The sequence below is a fragment of the Martes martes genome, assembly GCF_963455335.1.
Source record: "Martes martes genome assembly, chromosome: 2".
NCBI classification, from domain to species: domain Eukaryota; kingdom Metazoa; phylum Chordata; class Mammalia; order Carnivora; family Mustelidae; genus Martes; species Martes martes.
The window spans coordinates 169716203-169736593 of record NC_137889.1 but is presented as its reverse complement, the minus strand read 5'-3'; the positions used below and the strand labels follow the sequence as shown (position 1 = coordinate 169736593).

At 43.8% G+C, this 20391-nt stretch overlaps 1 protein-coding gene across 1 annotated transcript in view; it reads right to left on the bottom strand.

The window, feature by feature from the left end:
* The window catches only part of NWD2 (NACHT and WD repeat domain containing 2), a gene marked incomplete at both ends in the record, with an annotated part of 176732 nt that overhangs the window by 94835 nt on the left and 61506 nt on the right, over positions 1–20391 (bottom strand). The window contains one exon of the mRNA XM_080797679.1: positions 13709–13797. Coding sequence (XP_080653805.1) covers positions 13709–13797 — 89 coding nt within the window. The remainder of the gene's footprint in view (positions 1–13708; positions 13798–20391) is intronic.

Below are 20391 nucleotides of genomic sequence, written 5' to 3'. Positions count from 1 at the left end.
TTAAAGTTTTGTGCTTCAAGAGACACTATCGAGAAAGTAAATAGAGGAGCCTATTTGATAATGGCATTGCATCTCGGATATATATGGAACTCCTACAACCCCAGAACAAGAGCACAACCTGATTGAAAATGGACAAAAGATCCGAGTAGACATTTCTTCATGAACATACACAGATGGCCAATAAACACGTGAAAAGGTGCTCAGTGTCATCAGTCATCAGGGAAATGCCAATCAACTATAATGAGATAGGCCTTCACACCCTCTAGGATGGCTGTCACGAACAAGACTGATAATAAGTGTTAATGAAAATGTGCAGCAATGTCCTACACTGTGGGTGGGATTATAAAATGTGTGTGTGGTCATTTTGGAAAACAGCCTGGCAGTTCCTCAAATAGTTGAACAGAGTTACCATGTGATCTAGCAGTTCTCCTAGATAAAGGAAAACATGAGGACTACACAAAAACTTGCACAGGAATGTTCACAGCAATAATATTCATAATATTTTAAAAAGCAGAAACAGTCCAAATGTCCATCAAGTAATCAATGGATACATATAATGTCGTATACCCATAAGTGGAATATTATTCAGCAATAAAAAGTAGTCAAATACTGATGCTATACGGTATGGATGAGACTTGAAAACGTTATTCTTAGTGAAAGAAGCCAGTCACCAAGGAATCTGTTGTATGACTCCATGCATATAAAATATCTAGAACATGCAAATCTACAGAGACTAAAAATAGATTAGTGGTTGGCTAGAGCAGGGAGGGAGAGGAACAGGCCCACTTGAGAGTGACAGCCGAAAGGCATGGGATTTATTTTCGAGGTGATAACAATGTTATAAAATCATAATGCTTATAGAACTGTGAACATACAATGACATCTCAATGACACTTTCTACATCTATGGAGTACTGTGATTTTCTACAGGTCTTCTAATCCCCTCCTCATGGCAGAACTGAGTGCAGGGACAGATGTGTGAATCAAGCACTTGGCATATTAAGAGTGAACAATAAGATCTAACTAAATATATGTGGAACAAATGACCGGGATAAAAATCGTAACAATATTTTTAAATAGAAGCCTAAGGGTCACGTGATTTATCCACCACCAATGGGAGTCTTCTGCAATAGTTTCTGCACCTGTTACTTCCGGCCAAGTTTGGTCACCCCGGCCCTTGTCCAGGCCTTTCTAATTCTATGTCTCCTGACTCTGGTCACTTTGTTTAAATGTCCTCCTGCTTCCAGCTTTTCTCCCTTAAATTATTCCTTCTCAAACATCTTTATGGGGAGAAAATGATGAAAAAGGATAAAATCAAGCAACCATGAAGGCAGAGAGGAAATAAATAAATGAAACATCTAACTTATGCAACACGAAACACCATTTTGAACAAGCAAGTCTGCCATATATCCACATAATCAATACCTGGCAAAAAGCAGCTAGAATCCGAAGGGCTCAACAAGACAAGATTTATTATATACTTACAAAAATTAAGTTTAGCTTTTAGCCTAATGTCCAGGCACTGCAGACACTGAATCTAATTTACTATTTATTGGAATACTAACTTGTTGACAGCACATTTTATGTGCCTTTACTTATTTCATCATTAAGCATAAACACTCAGGAAAGTAATTTGATTTTATCTTTTTTTACTTAAAACCATCGAACTTGCTTTAAAATATTCTTAGGGAGGCTAATTTATCATGATTATCATGGGCTGAATAGGTCTAAAAAAAAAAAAAAGCCAGCAAATAAAAGCCCTAACAAATTTTGCCATTTGAATCAGACAAGCCATTTAAATACCCAGATTACCAAGCAAACAAAAAAGAAACAAATAATGTAAGAAACAATAATGACCTCACGTTCCCTCCCCCCGCCCAAAAAAGGGTCAAGTTTGAATTCTTAATGGCTTCACACTATCATTTCTTCAGAAAGAGCCTTTGAATTTAAGTATTTTCCAAAATATTTTCCTTCTCGATTTTCCCATGCTGTAAGAAGACACCACCTGAATGCAAAACAAAAATCTAACTACAGAGGTGATGTGACTGATTTTGTTTTTGAAGAAATGCAGTACTGAAATGAAGGCTGTTTCTTAAAGTTATTCCAGCAGGAGCTACTCATCTATCTGTTCCAATGATTCTGTCACTGCCCCACAATCTCCTCTGGAGGAATTATCTCATTTTGTATTAGGAAAACAAACAAACAAACACACCTCTTGTCACTGTATTGTTAGATTTGTTTTTATTAAAAATGGTATTTTCCCAGCCTATTGGCCTTTGCATGGTAAGACATGCCTTTGAAAAGACCTTTCATGCTTTCAAAAAATCAAACCTATTCTTAAAAGGATTTGAATCTGCCACCACTAAAAATATGCAAAGGAACACACAACAGGTCAGAAAGTTGTGAACGAGGGCAACATTACTGTGCTGTGGACCTAACTTTCAAGGTCGATACAGCACTGATTTGATTTTGATTTAGTTGTGTCCTGTTGCTAGAATGTTCATTGTATAGGAGAAGGTAAACAGGGAGGAGTCTTGAACTACAGACTGCTGTTTACCAGGGGTGAGATACGGTATGGTTTGGTGTGGTGAGGTGTGGTAATTCTCACTCTGGTTAGAATGACTTCCCTGAGATGCACAGGGCACGCGTGCATGCGCACGTGCACACACATACACACACACACTCTAAAACCCTCTTCCGCTCCACGTCACCCAAGGTCATACTTTTACTGGAATAGCAGTAAATACTGACTTCAGGTCATGTTGCAATTATTCTTTTGGTCATGAGATACAGGACTAAGATGTATGGAAACGTGACTAAGATGGGACTCTTTCGGGAAAGTCAGGTGCGAAACCCAGCCCAGAGAGGATGGACTGGCCCGAGACACAATCGCCAAGAGGGTCCCAACAGTATGATGCAACAGGATTCTTCAACCAAAGCCTCGTGATGACAAGTAGCAGCTCACACCTGAGGCCCATGTGGCCTGGGGGACTTAGCCTCTGGGCAGCCCTCAGTGTTATAATGTGACAGTAAAGAAAACTAAATCATGGACTAAGGCAGGGGCTGTGACCTTCTAGGCCTAATGAACATGGAGGCAGAGGGGAGGGTACGAAGAGTCATTGGGGGCAGAGAAAGAGCTGCAAGCCAGAGGCCACTGTGCATGCATCTGTGCTGAGTACAAGCTGGAGAAGCTCATTCCACAAAGCAACGGTAGCCGGGCTGTACCCGGGGACCAGCGTCCTTCAGGGGCAGCACACCCGCCACAAGTATGCGCCTGAGAGAAAAGCCCAGAGTTGGCTCTGTTCCCGCCACTGGGATTTCAGCAACCGCTGTTTCCGAATGCCCCTCTGAGCGCACCTGTGCGGGTCTTCCTACCGTGACCCTCGCCAGTACCTTCCTGCTTCTCTCCTTGCTCCTTCTGCTCCATTCGCTACACTGAGGCAGAGGAACTTTTTCAAATGCAGATCCATCACCAGAGCTAAGATTTCCTCTTACTCTACCAGACACTACGTAGAGTAACTTATTTATTCCTTAAACTTATAAAGGAGACAGGAAGATTATCTCTGTTTCGTAAATGAAAATGCTGAGGCACAGAGAAGTAACTTATCCCAAGACTCAGAGGTAGGAAGGAGCAGACGTGGGATTTGAACCTGGGCTATTAACTTCATGGTGTTTCCTCTGCAGACCATCAGCCTGAAGATAGGATCTAGAATCTCTGACCTGCTTATGAGAGCCTCCCTGACCTAGCCCCTACCTAACTCCCCAGCCTCATTTCTTATCATGTTTTCCCTCACTGTTCATGCTCTAGCTATGGATATCCTCTTCACACTTGTTTGTGCAAGTGTATAAATATACACTGAGATGCCCATACATTCATACACGCACATATATTTGCACAGATGCTTACACCTACACACCTGTTCCTAACCACATACATTTTGGGAGTGCGTAAACAAACGCAAGAGGCTTCTTGACGCAGTGACTAAGGGCTTGGACCGTGGGACCACACTGCCTTGGTTCAGATCCTGCCTCCACCGCTTACGAGCTGTGAGATCTCCAGCTGTGATTTACTTCCATATTTCGAAGCGTCCTCACGCAATAAAGTGGAGGACACGGAATTTACCAACGAGGCTCACGGCAATGATGGAACGCGTTAATGGACACACAGCACTCAGGATATGTGCCTGGTAGGCAGTGACTACCACATAATGTTGAAGGTCTTTCCCAAATTTGCCTATGAAAATTTGTTCCTTCTGTTTGAGATTTTCTTTTCCACGTGGGCATCTCCATCTACCCATTCTCCAGGATTCAGCTTAGACATCAGCTCCTCAGCAGCTGTCCTGATGCCTCGAGGCTGGCGAAGCCTCCCGTTGTGCATGCCCAGGGCACCCCCAATTTCCTTTGCAGCCAGTGGCACCCTGATCACCACGGTTCACGACTCCAGGAGGGCAGGGACTAGGCTGGTTTTTAATAGTAGGGTACATCCACTGTGCCTACAACTCTGCCTAGTGCAGAGGGCCCATGGGACCATCACCTAAATCTGGCCCTGGGGATCTGCTGGTAGACATCAGTGAGGAAATCTGGACTTGAAGGTTAAATGCATAGGAGACTGCTCTTTGGAGAAGAGAGACTTCTAGACAGAACACTCCCCCAACCCCTGCAAAGACAGAAATATGACAGCCTGTCCAAATGGAGATGATGGGGTCATGGCACCGTAATTGTGGCAGCCAAAAGAAAGCAGAGATCAAGCACAAAAAGCAGTTTGTTTTAAAGATAAGAAAACCGAGCTGAAGTTACTTTTTCGATGGTTCGTAACTACTTATTGATGAAGCAGATCTCTTAAATGAGTGCGCTTTTCACTGTGTGGTCTCGTTCAAGGTCTCCTCTCCCTGCTATAAGAAATAAAAAATGAGGATGGGAAGAAAGATCTGCCTTGTGTTAAGAATCTGAGAAAGGCGTCTCGGTGATTGTACCCAACTGGGACACTTAAATGCCACCTGCAAATGAGGATCTCTCGTTCTGCTTACTGAAGGACTAATCTTCTTGGGTGATTTCCAGCGTTCAGTAATCAGCCAGCCACAATTTAGCAGAATGAAATGTTCAGCAAAGGAGAGGTCCTCCAAGTAAATTCCGGAGCTCCCTACAGTGTCAGTGCTCTATATTTAGGAGAAATATTAGGCAGAAGATTATCTGGGCACCCGACTAAAGGAGGAACGATAGTGCGCTCTAGGGAAGTGAGGTGTGAGAATCACAGAAGAGCCCTCCCATGCTGCAGAAAGAACGAGCCAACACTTATCACCACACTGGGGCAGTGAAGGTCAATTACGACATCCTGCTTTCCTTGCCTTTCCGGTCTCTATCAATCTTCCTTCCCCCTTTCCACCTGGCTCCCGGATGGGAGAAGGGTGATGTCACACGCTTACTGTACTTCCACAGAATATCAACTTGGTGAAGACCTGCCCAGGCGCTGATGGACGGAACAGAAACTTGGAGTGAGTGAGACAAATTGAAGTGCTGGCCTGAGCGAAACGACGTGTGATCCGATGAGAGGACCTGCATCTTGCTTCAGGAAAAAAGCATGCATTTGATTAACAGGAAATGGAAAAGGGCCATGAGTTGACAATGTGGAGAACAGACCAAGGGCGTCCCAACAGAGCCTGTCAATTACACAGCCCAGGAAGTGTTCTGGCAATGCAGGAGTCAAAAGGCATTTGGACATCTGCGAGCACGCAGGAAGGGAAGGAAAAAAGAACAGAGGGGGAGACGGGGCTCGACAGATTCAGAGGGCTGTGGCCCAGGAGCTGTCGATGGACCTTCGCTGTGAGAGCAAGTGGCTGTTCAAATCTAGAAATCATTCCCAAGGTGAAGCTAACGGAAGACTCGTGGGATTTCACTTAAGCCGCGACTTGGATGCCCGCGGAGATTGTGGTTCTTAATTTTGCCTAAGACAAGTTTGCGCCTCCTGTCCGAGTCGCCACCTTCTGGCTCGCAGGACAAAGAACTCTCAGTTCCACCCAGTCTAAACCTAAATCTGAACTAAGTTTTCCAGGACTCTATTAAGTGCTTATTCTCACCTCGGTCAAAATGCTGAGTCTCTCAAAAGACCGGGCTTCCCTGTTCCTCTGTTTCTTTTTCCCTAAGATGATCTCCAGATGACCTCAGATCCTGAGGGGAAAAAGATGGAGCTTTTGGGCACAGCCTCCCCAAACTGGTCACTGGCATCATGGCTGGACTTGGGGCGGTTGCCGGCCACGGACTGCTCTTTTCCTCTCAGCTTGGTCAGAGCCCGGACTGCTCGGTGGCCAAGCCAAGCCCACTTCTCCTGCAGCAGATGGGCCGCCCCAGGCCTTGGGCCCCTGCTCTGTCTAGTTTATTAACCATGGGCCTTTTTTGTAGCCCCCTTTCTTGGTCACGGGGACTTATGCTGGCTCTTCACTCAGCATATGCGACACATGATAACTGAAGGGACTCTGGGAAAGTTACACGTCTGGTTGCTTGCCGCCGTGGCCACGCTGTGGCTGGGCCTGTTGGCGGGGGTGGGGTGTGCTGGGGGGAGTGTTACTGTACGGCCATATCTTTCTGGAGTCCTAAGTAGATGGCAGAGGCACGATGCCCTTAGAGCTACCTATCCACCCACTTATTTTATCTACCCCCCCCACCCCTTTTCTGAAGCAGATCTCAGAGTAAGGAAAGGAGAAGAATGTCTACTGATTCTGCCTTTCTCTCTCCTTCTACCATCTCCCAGGGACTACATGGGGTAGGTTCTGGCTCTGCCTTATGGACAAACGGGGCCCCTTTCTCTGTATTTTAGATCTCCAGGCTCAGAGTCCTACGGTACTGCTCGATGTGCTAAGGAAATGATTAAAAGAATTTAGCGAGACCTTCTCTCAAGCCAACAGCCTGGCCTTTAAGGTTTTTGTCTTTCTTGTACGTGATACAAGATTTCCTAAATATTCTCCCCATTTTACATTCCTTCTGCACCAGACACTAAGCACCCCTCAGACAGATAGATGCCTTTGGTCAGAGGTCTTCTGCTGTACTCAGAAACACAAAAGAAAAATGCACATAAATAATTTCATTACACTGGGTTCTTCATCAGGAGAAAAGACTTAAAAAGGCAAGAGGCAGTGACAAATTAACATTGGCTGTGTCTTCCACGTGCCAGGCGCTTTGTGTAATCTCGTGACTTCTCATAATGATCTTGGAAGATATACACTATCCCATTCATTTTACAGAAGGGTCAACTGTGTCAAAAAAATCAAGCAGTTCGCCCGGAGTCACAGAACTGCTAATTTGCAAACCCAGCATTCGAATCCTAGTCTAACAGAAAAGCACACACTGTTTCCACTAACTCCCATCATGACATAATGTGCTGTATTTTATTGAATTGCAAACATCAGTTGTAGGCTGCTCCAATATTGTATGTCCCACTAAAAAAAGAAACGCACTGTCAATTACACCACGACGCACCATTTATTTGTAAGATGGATTCTATTTCTGACAAGCAAAAATGTGGGGAAAAAAATACATCTAAGAATGAATTAAATCTGGTAAATACTGCTTAAGCAAAGGGATTCGAGCATCTGTGTATAGGCTGGCTCAGAAGACAAAACACCCAGGAAGGGAAAGATCAGGAAAAGGTTGTCATAGTCATTCAGCTATTAAGAAACGGAAGGCTGAGTAAAGACAGAGCCTTGTGAAATGGGAAGAAAAGGTGAATTTTGAAGAAACACCATGGCAGGTAAATCAACAGGAACTGGCAGTTTGTAGACTGTAAAGGGTGAAGAATGCACTAGAAGCCAAGATTGTGAAGTCTGGAAGACGGGAAAACGGTAACAACGGAGAGACTGGGAAAAGGGAGAAGGATGGTTTCCACCGTTTCAGATACAGTAAAATTCCAAAACCAGAGAAGTCTCTTCACGTAGCTCTGGAGGGAGAGAGTGGGAGAGGCAGACGCGGGGATCGCTCACAGCCACTAGGCTCAGGGATAAGACAGCCTTCTCACTGGGGGTCTGAGGATGGAAAAAACCCAGGGTTTATGGATGTGAAGTGAAGAAAAAGGAACGGGTTGATGAAGGATAAATCCTATGTACCCTACGGAAGCTGGCTGTCGGAAGGTGTTCTTAAGGAATGACAGAGCTCAATGGCTCAACTCAAATGAAAACCACTTTCAAAATGGATGTGCCTTAAGTGCCCAGCTGAGTCAAGCGCCCCCTGTTCGAGGCTCCTGCCCTAACTGGGTTTACTCTGGAGTCAGATTACCAGTGAGGGTTGGGTGGGGTGGAATTATTGAGTTTACAGAGTAGAAGGAGGGAGGTATCTGAATATTGGAAAAGACTTTTTGAGAAAGTCTCAATATTATTGAGAAAGCTAGGCCTTGAGCTGTATTTTGAGGTTGGGGGTGGGGTGGGGAAGAAAAAAGTTACCTTTTTTTTCTTTTTAAAGATTTTATATATTTGAGAGATAAGGAGAGAGCACACACACACGTGTGCACATGAGTAGGGAGAAGGGCAGAGAGAGAAGGAGAAGCAGACTCCCCACTGAGCACAGTGCCCAACGCGGGGCTCAATCCCATGACTCTGAGATCATGATCTGAGCCGAAGGTAGATGCTTAACTGACCGAGACTTTCCGATAGAAAGTCTCGGTCTTTTCTGATGAGAAAGTCTAGAATGAGTGATCCATGAGATGTTCTCTAAGAGGACAGGCTTGGAGCGCATGCTTGTGTGGGGGAGGATGGGAGATGAACTTGGACAGACAGCTGAGTCACAGTAAAAAGGGAGCCTCGAAGGCAGCAGGGAGCCATTAAGAGCTTTTAAGCAAAGGAACGGACAACATGACATTTAAGTCAAGATTGCTCTGTTGTGATGTATAGAAAAACTCAAGCAGGGCGATGATGTGGGCCGCTCTGCTTAACACACTCTCACTAAACCCCACAAAATAGTAAACACTCTTTCAGGCCCTGGGGACTTACAAATAAGTGAGAACTAGTCTCTTCCTCAACAACATAACCATTTGGTGGTAAGTGGGGAACAAGCTAAGATGCTTTTCATGTATCCAATTTTTGAAGCCACGAGGGTTAGAGCAGAGTCCCGGCAGCAGAAATGGAGCAGGAACCTCAGCAAGCAAGAACGGATGGCACCTGGGGCTCACATTCCAAGTCCTTTATTCACTGGGTCCCGCACCATCTGCTTTTTGCCCTAATCTGTCAGTATTTTTCGCATTTTATTCCCTTCGTTCTCCCTTTCTCTCCTCTTCCCTGTAACCAAGGGCATTAACCGAACACCACCAAGTCAAACACCATATTGATTAAAAACCCTGTCTTTTCTGAAGCCATGTGTGTTCTCTGCTCTGTGTGCGCTAGATGGTCCTCCCATTCAGTTGTTTCTGTCTCTGAGCAACAACTGTGTGTGTAATCACACACAGAATTACCTCGAGTTCATAATCGGAGGGTCTGATTAGCTTTTTCATTAAATATCTTTGTTTAAAAATGAAAAAATTAAGGAAACACTAGGGAACAGCCTGCCTGACAGGCATACAGAGACACAACATTAGAAGGCCTTATGTCAAATGTAACTCCATAGTCTACCACTTCGATACTATTTAACTCAAGGGTCTACTGGGTGCCAGACACTGGACCCACCACGGGGATACATTGAATAAAACACAATTCCAGTTCTGAGAACTTTGAGACCTTAGAGACAGGTGATGAAAACTTTGCCTCACCAGAGGTCTCATTCTCTCCAACGCTGGCTCTAGTCCACGCCATGATCACTTCTTAACCTGCGCTACCCTCTGCTTCTACCATTCCCTCCCCCCATTCCAGTCCCTTCACAGAGCCTGAGTGACTTGTGTTCTCTTGAACACAAGTCCTATAATGTCCCCCTCTCCCTTCTTACTCAATACAATTCCAAGTCCTTAATCTTGGCCCATAAGGTCCCACGTGATCTGAATTTGATGTCCTCTCCTGCGATTATTTCTCTTACTCCACTCCACCCACACTTGGCTTCTTTACTGTTCCTAGAATATTCTAAAGATGCTCCCACCTCAGACCCTTTTCCTGGTTGCCTATGCCTGGATTTCTCCTACCAAGGCATCTGCCTGATGTGCTCCATCACTTTCTACAGATCTCTGTTCAAAGTTGCCTAACACTGAGCCCTTCTCTGTCTACCTGGCACTCCCTGACCCCCTTATCCTGTCTTACTTTTCCTAAAAGCGTTTACTCAATAAAATGCATCTATCACCACTGGTGATACTGGTTTACTGTTTACTATCCACCTCCCCCAGTGATATTGGAAATTTTTTTAAAAAAGATTTTACTTATTTATTTGACAGACAGACATCACAAGTAGGCAGAGAGGCAGGCAGAGAGAGAGGAGGAAGCAGGTTCCCTGCTGAGCAGAGAGCCCGATATGGGGCTCGGTCAACCCGAGCCAAAGGCAGAGACTTTAACCCACTGAGCCACCCAGATGCCCCTGATATTGGAAATTTCACAAGAAGAGGGTCCAACTGGTTTGTTTTTGTATTCCCAGCACCTGAGATGTTGTCTGGCATGTCTCAAAGGTCAACAAAAGCTTCTCGAACAAGTTGTATGTGTGACTGGGAGTTATGCCTAGGATTAGAGGGGAGCAAAAAAGGAGGGTACATGACATATCCTAGGAGGAAACGGGGGCTCCAAGACAGCGCCCTTAAGCAAGGAATGTTTGGACTGAGACTTCCTTCCTTCATATGCTCAGAAAGGCAGTCACTTCTTCAACACATTCCCGTAAGAGTTTTGCTATGTGTGAGGCACTAGTCCAGGACTAGGCATGTAGATGTCACGAAGGCTGACATGTCCCTGTTCTTGTGAAACTTACAATCTAGTGGGGGAGAGACAATAAGCAAGCCAATACGTAAAAAAGGCAGAATGTCCAATATTGACACATGCTATGCAGATAACTAAAAGAGGGTGATGTAAAAGAAATCCCCGAGGTGGTCCCTTTAGAGTGGGTCACAAGGGAAGTGTCTCTAGGAAGTGACATTTTTGTGGCGATCTGGAGAGCAGTAAGAAAGCTCTCATGTGAAGACGAGGGAGTGACCATCCCTACAGAGAGAGCACAGTCAGGACAAAGCCCTTAAATGGCAATGGCCTTGAAGTGTTTAAGGAACCACATGCAGGATATTGGGCTACAGGGCTGTAGTCAGGAGGAGACGGGCCTCAGGATCTCTAGGAAAAGTCTGAAGAATGAGCAGGACTTGAGGGATGGCAGGGGAAGAGGCGGGCTGCAGAGCATCGTGGCGGAGAGAACAGCACATACAAAGGCAAAGGAGTTTAAAACAGACTCGTATATGTTTGGGTGACTCTAGGGAATTCATTTCTTCTGGGTTCCACGCACAGCCAAAGACGAAATCCAGAGTACTGAACAGGTAAACTGGGTTTTTTTTCATGAAGCTTCCAGCATCTTATTTTGTTGCAGTTGAGAAAGGAGAACCGTCTCAGTAGAAAACACATCTTCAGCGAGATCTATAATCAACCGACGAGAAGAGACTATACTAAAAAGTATATTCTTAGAAGATTCAAGGATGATATATATTTGAGCTCCTATTAAGCTCAGAAGGTGGGAAGCAGGGACGCCTGGGTGGCTCAGTTGGTTGAGCCGCTGCCTTCGGCTCGGGTCATGATCCCAGGGTCCTGGGATCGAGTCCCGCATCGGGTTCCTTGCTCGGCAGGGAGCCTGCTTCTCTCGCTGCCTCTGCCTGCCTCTCTGCCTGCTTGTGTGTTCTCTCTCTCTCTCTCTGGCAAATAGATAAAAATCTTAAAAAAAAAAAAAAAAAAAAAAAAAAGAAGGTGGGAAGCAGATGCAACCCTGCATATTTCTATTCCAAACACAACCTTGGATACAAAGCAGTCACCACTTCCGTTTCAGACACTGACTGGGGGAGTCACAGTGGAAAGCGGGGAGTTCAATCCCAACTTTTCTTTGCCCAGTGCAGTTTCCACTGCTGCCCAGTATCTCAGGGACTCATTCAATGCACGTGCCTAGAATGATCCTTGCTGTCCATTTATTCCGTGGACCTTGCCTTCTACAGCTTTCCTTTGGCTTTATCGGTCTTTTCCTGGGCCTGCTTATAATTTAGAAAATATATTTTTATTTTCCTCTCAGCTAATCTTAATGCCATGTTTTATTGAGGCTGGTATGTGGCTCAACAAAGTCCTCCCTCTACTTTAAAAAAAAAAAAAGATGCATATCCAAACAAACTCAAAGATGGGATTAACATGCTTGGACACATCTCTTTCTCCATAATAACTGAGTCCCCAAGGAGGGTCTAAGTCTTCGGGAATCTTGACAGACCAGAATTTTTATAACAGTTGAGACCCTGTTATCAGTAGAACCAGGTTCTTCAGAAAGGGCATTGCTAAATTCGCAATAAGGAATTTAATTTAGGTTCACCATTTATCTAGCAAATGGCAACTTATGACTAATTTTTCAATATGTGTGTCATAATGGCCAGCTGCTGACTGACAGTAGGCACAGAGAGCAAAGCCATTTTGAGACCAACTCTTCTATGCCTAACACGAGAAAGCACCACGAGGTATATACCAAGATAAAATATTCAGGAGGAAATAAACAAAGGGTGGAATTTCCTTCCACTAACAAAGATGTGTTTGGCAATCTTATGCCACAAACCTCTGGTGCATATTCCTCACCTACCAATGGAAACATAGTTTAGAGAGCTTAAGTTAAGAGTTAAGAGAGTTAAGGAGGTTAAGAGGTTGTGAGAGTTAAGAGGTTGTGAATGAGGTTGAAAACTTCTGACTAAACAATGCCATCTGTTCCAGCACCCATTTACCTTTTAACTCTGGGGATGTTCCATATATGCCCAATGTTTTCTAGAACTTTTCTATTAGGTGGCAAATATACGTGGTGTCTACAAATGCCAGGGTGTTCATGAACTTGAGCAGTGACATGAATAGTTATTGTTTCTTGAAAGGCTGATTTTGTTTTTGTTTTTGTTTTGTTTTGTTTTGTTTTTGGCAAATGGCAAATCCCTAACATAGGAAAAAGGACATTTTACAATGTGAACAAAAACTAAAGTCAAGCTAGATGGCAAGGGCTGGCCAGGCTGCTAAAAGAAAACACCTGGGAGAAAGCTGGTCTCAATTTTTACGTGCAAATCATTTCTAGAGACCACAGCCCAGGGGCCTGCACTCAGCAATCTTCACCTTCCTGAGAACAGTAGAGATTGTGGAGAAGCAAATAAACATGGTTAGTAGGAGAAGATGAGCCAATACCAGGCAGGGGCCAAGAAACAGCATAAAAGTGCAAAGCACCAAAAATGAGTAAATTTTTCTTTGAAGATATTATTTATTTGAGAGAGAGCGAGCGAGGGAGCACAAGAGCTCAGAAGGAGGGGTGCAGGAAGGTAGAGAGAAGCAGACTCCCCACTCGGCAGGGAGCCCGATATGGGACTCCATCCCAGGACTCTGGGATTGTGACCTGAGCCAAAGGCAGCCGCTTAACTGACTAAGCCACCCAGCCCCCCCCACCCCCCAAAATGACTAAATATTTTATTTCCATTTACCAGTGTTCCTTTTTACCCATGCTTAAAGAAACAAAATTTTTCAGAGCTTAAAACGTGTTTTTTTTTAATAACACCGATGTTGTGAAATAAGCAAGCACAAATGTTATTCAGCTGCCATGATTAAAAATGAAATTAATATCAGAGTTACCTGAAATTCTAATCCATAGTTTTCTCTGCAGAATTCTCTCAATTTAGGATACACATTTTCTCTTAGTGCCTGTCTTTCTGCTCCCGTGTCTGTGGTAGAAAAACAAACACATAGAAAGGAAGTTATGTCCACACATAGGTATTTCTGGAAAAAAATTTAAGCTCACAAGCTAATATTAGCACTAACATAACAATCCAGTTGGGTGCCGACTGTGAAATGATGGGATATGTGACTCCTGGGGGAGAAGGGAGACGGCTGCCAGACGTAAGAGCCCGTGGTCAGGTCCATGTGTGCTCGCAGAGCGGGGAATTCACATTTGAGTCTTGATGCCCACCCCAGACCCTCACATGATCTCTTAAGTAGCTGGACCATGCTGCCTTTGGAAGAGGCAGAAGGAAAAATCGTAGGGCTATCGGCTATCAGGTGTTTTAGCCCCATGACGTATAAGAGCTACAACATCATACACACGCATTGCACACACACGTTACTTTACTGATTCCAAATAGTATCCAAAATCTCTATCATTTGTACCGTATTTACAAATAATTCGACTTTTACAAAATTCAGTACAGTATCCATGCAATCAGTACAGTAGTTAGGAAAGACAAGTCATGGGAGCCAACTTCCACACAGCAGATCCCCATCTGGTGGATTCGACTGGCCAGCGGTTGAGCAGAGTAAATGCTGCCACCTTGGGCCCCGGGGCTGCCTGTTGTAGGGCTAATTGCTTCCCGTGTAAACATTTCAAAATCATTATTTACTATTCATGTCCTTAATAAAAACATACAAGAAGAAAACCTGAAGCCAGAAGAACCACAGAATATGCACTTAATGTTGATTGTTTTGCACAGAAAGGGGTTTGTTTCTGAAGCCCCCAGTGCTTGGTAATGCTCTGTATCAAGGATGATGCTATAAAATGTTTACAAGCAAAGCGAGGCTGTTCCTTGCCCCAGTACCTTCAGTGAAAGAGGAGGACCGCGATTTTAAAATCAGGTTAATGTCTCCTCTCATGAAAAATGCCGTTTGCTAAATGTACCTCAAACCCAGCGTAACTATGAAATATTTGCATACCACATTTATAACTAAAAGCCAGTTTTATTCTCAAGTTCATCTGTCCATGCAAATTCGACCATATGCTGTGCTGACCTACTCTACTTTCCGACTGTTCTCAAGACTACTTCAAGACGGAAATAACCAATCTCAAGAGTCTGAAATGCAGCTGCAACCTCACAGAGTGACAGAAGCCAGTGTTTACTGGGAAACCAAAGACTCACGAGGCTTCTAGGTTACCCCGTGGTCCAAATGGATAGGGTCTTTTCTAGCCAGGGATCCAACATGGACCTGAAGTCCAAACCAGGAGGACCACGTGGAGGAGGGGTGCATCTTAGCGGCACCCTCGTGCGGTCCCCACCCTGGTGGGGGTCGTATATGCAGCGCTTACATGAGCGATACCATCTTAGGACCCGAGGCCCACTCTCCTCCCATTTTAAGGGCTGAAAACATTAACTTCACGACGAAACTAATTAATATTCAATCAATCTCTCTAGAAGGCTATGGGTATTTAAAACACAAATAAATAATGGAAGTCACTTAAAAAATAAATACTACCAGATGCGGAAGCTGGGAATAATAAGCGTAATGTAATAGTACAATTGTATTATTACATAATTAAATAAACAGGATTAAGAGACGCTAAAATAGCATCAAAATAACACAGACATTTTTTTAAATTTCATAAATGTTAATTTTAACTCATGACTAGATACTGCTGATGTGGCATAGTTTGATGATCAGATAGAAACATAGTCTGTAATATTTACTGAGTGCTTACTATAGTCATGTACTAAGTATTTCTATGTGTATTTTCTTAGTCACTTCTGTCAACTCTATGAATAGGTAAAATTACTATTCCATTTTTTAAAAAATATTTCATTTATTTATTTATTTATTTAGAGAGTACAAGCTGAGTGAGGGGCAGAGGGGAAGGGAAAGAAAGAATCAGCGGCAGATTCTGCGCTGAGTACAGACGAGCCCAACATGGGACCCCATCCCATGACCCCGAGATCATGACCCACGCTGAAATCAAGAGTCAGATGCTGAACTGACTGAGCCATCCAGGCGCCCCACTAGTCCCTGTTCTTATAAGAGGAAACTGAAATACAGAGGGGCTAAGAGACTTGCCCGACGTTATATGACCTTTAACTTGGAGAAACCGGACTTGAATCTAGAGAGCCATTCGAATCTAGAATACTCCATAGTTTGCTCTAACCGCCCCCCCCCCCCCAAAAGAAATCTGCATTGGTGCAAAGACTCAATCTTCGAAAATGACGCATAGGATACCTTCATGGAATACTTAAGGGATGCTGAACTCCCCTCTCAATCTGGACTCTACCTCCCTGTTCCCATTCTTAGGCCCTTTTATCCATTCTCCACAGAGAGGCCAGACTGATCTTTTATAAATGCAAATCAGATCCCATAAAGCACTCCCCAGCAGTTCCACAGGGCACCTGGAATGAAATCCACACTCCTTACCTTGGATGTTCTCCCTCTCCCAAAGGGATCTCTCACCACTACGCAGACGATACGCCTACTCATGGCCTCCCCTCTCTCTAGGACTTCCTCCTGTAATGCTTGTGATCATCTCATGGCATCTCCTGCCATTCAGGTGTCAGCTTTAGAGCCCCCTCCTCAGAGAGACCTCTCTGAGCCCTCCACACACTCAACCACTCAACCGACTCTCTGTGCTGCTGCCTTTCAAATTCTTTCCGTGTTACTCGTCACTACTGTTGCTATTTGTTTACTATCAGTCTCCCCCACGACAGCGTGAGCTCAGAAAGAGTTACAACCTTCTTCTGTCTCATTCGTTGCTACATCCCCAGTGATCAGAGTTGTGCTCAACTAAGAAATGAGTGAATGAAAAAACCGCCACACACGCACCAGTGACCAGAATGAGCTGACAGGCAAGGCTTCTCTGTAATTACCTCCAGAAACAGAAGGGCTTGCTACATTACAATTTGTCCTTGGATGGACACAGAATCAAGAGTATAGGAAATTTTGGGAAATAAACGATAAGGTTTAGAAAGGTGGTTGGTTTTCATGAGGTAGGTGAATGAGAACTGAAATACTGATTTCTTTTTTGGTTTCTGTGTTTCTGGAAGAACACTAACACATTTTGCCAAATTATGTTGAACCTTCCCAAAAGTGTGAGGGGAGTGTATGCACATATCTGACAGATATTCTGTGTTATTACTTGCGTTACAAAAATGACTCAGATTTTCCTGTATTTGTATTAATATGTGATGATTGGCTCTGGAAATGGAAAAGTAATTAAGATAGAATGGATTAATTATAATGGGTGACGGATAAGCTGGCTTAATTATATTAAAAAACCTGATTCATACTAACAGCAAATCCGGATGGTTGGCAATTAAGTAACATTAGAATGTCATAAACAGGAAAAATTAAGTTGCAGAATGTCACACATAAAAAGGGACCTCTTAAAAAAGTACAGATCAGAGACCAGGTATGTCATCATACTGACTCTACACAGTCATCAAAATCCATTTTTATCTGCCCAGTTCCTTATCCCTTTGAGAAGATGCATTAACACGTGGGCAGCACCACTATTAGGTTTTAAAGAAGTTGTGTTCTAAATAATTCCTCACTGATTTCAGAGTTAATGACTAGTCTCTGTGCAGTGTCTGAGTTACTCACAGGAAGAACCTTAGTTGAGTGAGTGTTTTTTTCTAATTCAATTAGCCAACATATAATACATCATTAGTTTTTGATGCAGTGTTCAGTGATTCATCAGCTGCGTATCACACCCAGTGGTCATCACATCACATGCCTTCCTCAATGCCCATCACTCAGTTGCCCCATCCCCCTGCCCATCTCCCCTTCCACAACCCTCAGTTTGTTTCCCAGAGTCAAGAGTATGTCATGGTTTATCTCCCTGATTTTTTCCCATTCAGGTTTCCTTCCCTTCCCCTATGGTCCTCTGTACCATTCCTCACATTCCACACGAGTGAAACCATGATGACTGTCTTTCTCTGATTGACTTATTTCACTCAGCATCATCTCCTCCAGTTCCATCCATGTCGGTGCAAATGATAGGTATTCATCCTTTCTGATGGCTGAGTCATATTCCATTGTATCTATGAATCACATCATTATCCATTCATCTGTTGATGGGCATGTTGGCTCCTCCCACAGTTTGGTTATTATGGATATTACCGATAAGAACACTGGGGTGCAGGTACCCTTTCTTTTCACTACAGCTGTGTCTTTCGGGTAAATACTCAGTAGTACGCTTGCTGGGTCATAGGGTAGCTCTATTTTTAATGTCTTGAGGAACCTCCATATTGTTTTCCAGAGTGGTTGTACCAGCTTGCATGCCCACCAACAGGGCAAGATGGTTCTGAAGGAGTATTCTTAATACCATTATTCCACTTCACGAAGGCTTTAGATTAATTCCAAATTGCTATTAAAGAAAAATTCGTTTAGGATCCAGCACACATTCTCTGAACTGTTGTTCCAGTTAGTTCTCCCAGGTTTCTGTACACTTGCTCCCGCCTGGGTTCTCCCTCTTCACTCACCTGGCCTGTTAGCTCTTGATTCATCTGAACATCCTATCTGGTTTTTGTTGTTTCTGTTTGGGTTGATTTCTTGTCTGGCAACTTCCCAGAGGCTGTCTCCTCTCCACACCTTCTAAGCTCTCTGTGCCCAACCAGCCACGCTGACCCTTCCTTACATCAGTATTAACAAATCCTGTTGATTTTATCACAAACATTTTTTTTTAAAGATTTTATTTATTTATTTGACAGATCACCAGTAGGCAGAGAGGCATGCAGAGAAAGAGGAGAGAAGAGGAAGCAGGCCCCCTGCTGAGCAGAGAGGCCAATGCGGGGCTCGATCCCAGCACCCCGGGATCATGACCCGAGCTGAAGGCAGAGGCTTTAACCCACTGAGCCACCCAGGCGCCCCCACAAACATCTTTTGAATTTGGCCATTCTCTAGTTTTGCAGTCATCATCTCTCATCAGTCTCCTATTGGACTGACCTGTTACCTATCCTTCCTCAATGCAGTCTTACGCTCCACAGAGCTGCTGGAGAGAAATCCAAGACAAACCAAAAGCAGTAACTAATTTCATCAATAAAAGGACTTGGCTGGCATCTGATGGCCCAGAAGATAAAGACCAGAATGTTCAGCAGATGTAAATGTGTTTTCTAGCAAAGTTCCATCTTCCACTTCTCTCTGCCATACACCCTCCTGGGTACCTTTTCAGATTTGTCCCAAATACCAGATTTGAAACCAAACCTTGCCCTTACACATATTGCTTTCCGTGCTCAGAATGCCCTGTTTACTGCATCCCTTTGCTTGGCAGACTTCAGCCCTTCTAAGCCCCAATCGGGGTAATGCAGAGACAGGCACGCTCTCTCCAGTTCATCCCACAGCACTGTGCTCACCTCTATATAATATCATATATTATAGTTTATTATTATTCATAATTTTTAGTTTGTCTCCCCCATTAGACTTGTGAATTCATGAAATGCAGGGACTTTCTCATTCATCTTTACATCATGGAAATTAAAGCAGACCCCACCACATAGTTAATCAATAAATAAATGAGCAAATAGATGCTACTTATAACGAAAGCATTAATTAAACCCAGCTAAAGAATCTGTCTCCACAAAGCTAACACGAATCAAAATGCAATGCCATTTTCAAGTAATAATTGACTATGTTGACAGAATTAATAGTCATGTGTGAATCTGGGGCAATGTTATAAATATATGACAGAGTTTGGTATAGTAGGGAATTTATTAGACCCTCTTCCCAATGAGCAATAATAAAATTCAACAAAATTGTCAAAGTAAGCATTTTAATTCTCTGTAAATCAATCAAACACCAAAGGCATAAAGCAAATTGGGAAGTGATTAGTCGTGAAAAACAACTGAACTTTTGGTAAGATCATAGGAGTCTATGGGATTCTACTCCCTTTAACCTCCACACTCCTTCCTATGTCAGAGAAGGTCAAGCTGTGAACATCAACTTCACTGCCAGAGAGGACTTGCTTGATTTGAAGCTAAGGATGGGAACACTCCACGCCCATCAGTGTTGTTAGTAGCAGTAATGGTCTCAGAGGTAGAGAAATGTGTGGAAGTCCAGCAGCTCAGTCAGCCTATAGCTTCACCCAAATTTAAAAAGAAGATAAAAGAAATAAATAGTCATGGAGGGCCTTGCTAAGCTCTCTGCAAATTCCTGGCTGATGGGAAGGCTACCCACAAACACAAGAGAGACTGAAAGCTATCCACGTACTTGTGGCTGATTTTGAGACCCTGTTCATAGGCAGTGGAAACATGAGAAGATCCAGTGCAAGTAAAAGCAGGGATAGACTTAAGCACTGGCTAAACTGCATGTGTTTCCCAGCCCACACAGGCAACTGGCAGAGGACAGAAGCTTGGACTAAAAGGCTTGAAGCACTTGAGAAGAAACTGTTGACAAATCGTTGACTGACACTAAGCTATGCAGAAAAGTTGGTGACCCCTGGAAGCCAGGAATATCATCACATTCACCATCAAATAACTGGGCAGAGACATCAGCAGCCTGCATTGTGGGGAACAAATTCCATAAATTGAGTCCAGGCAAGTTACTAAACAAACAAACAAAAAACTAAACAAATT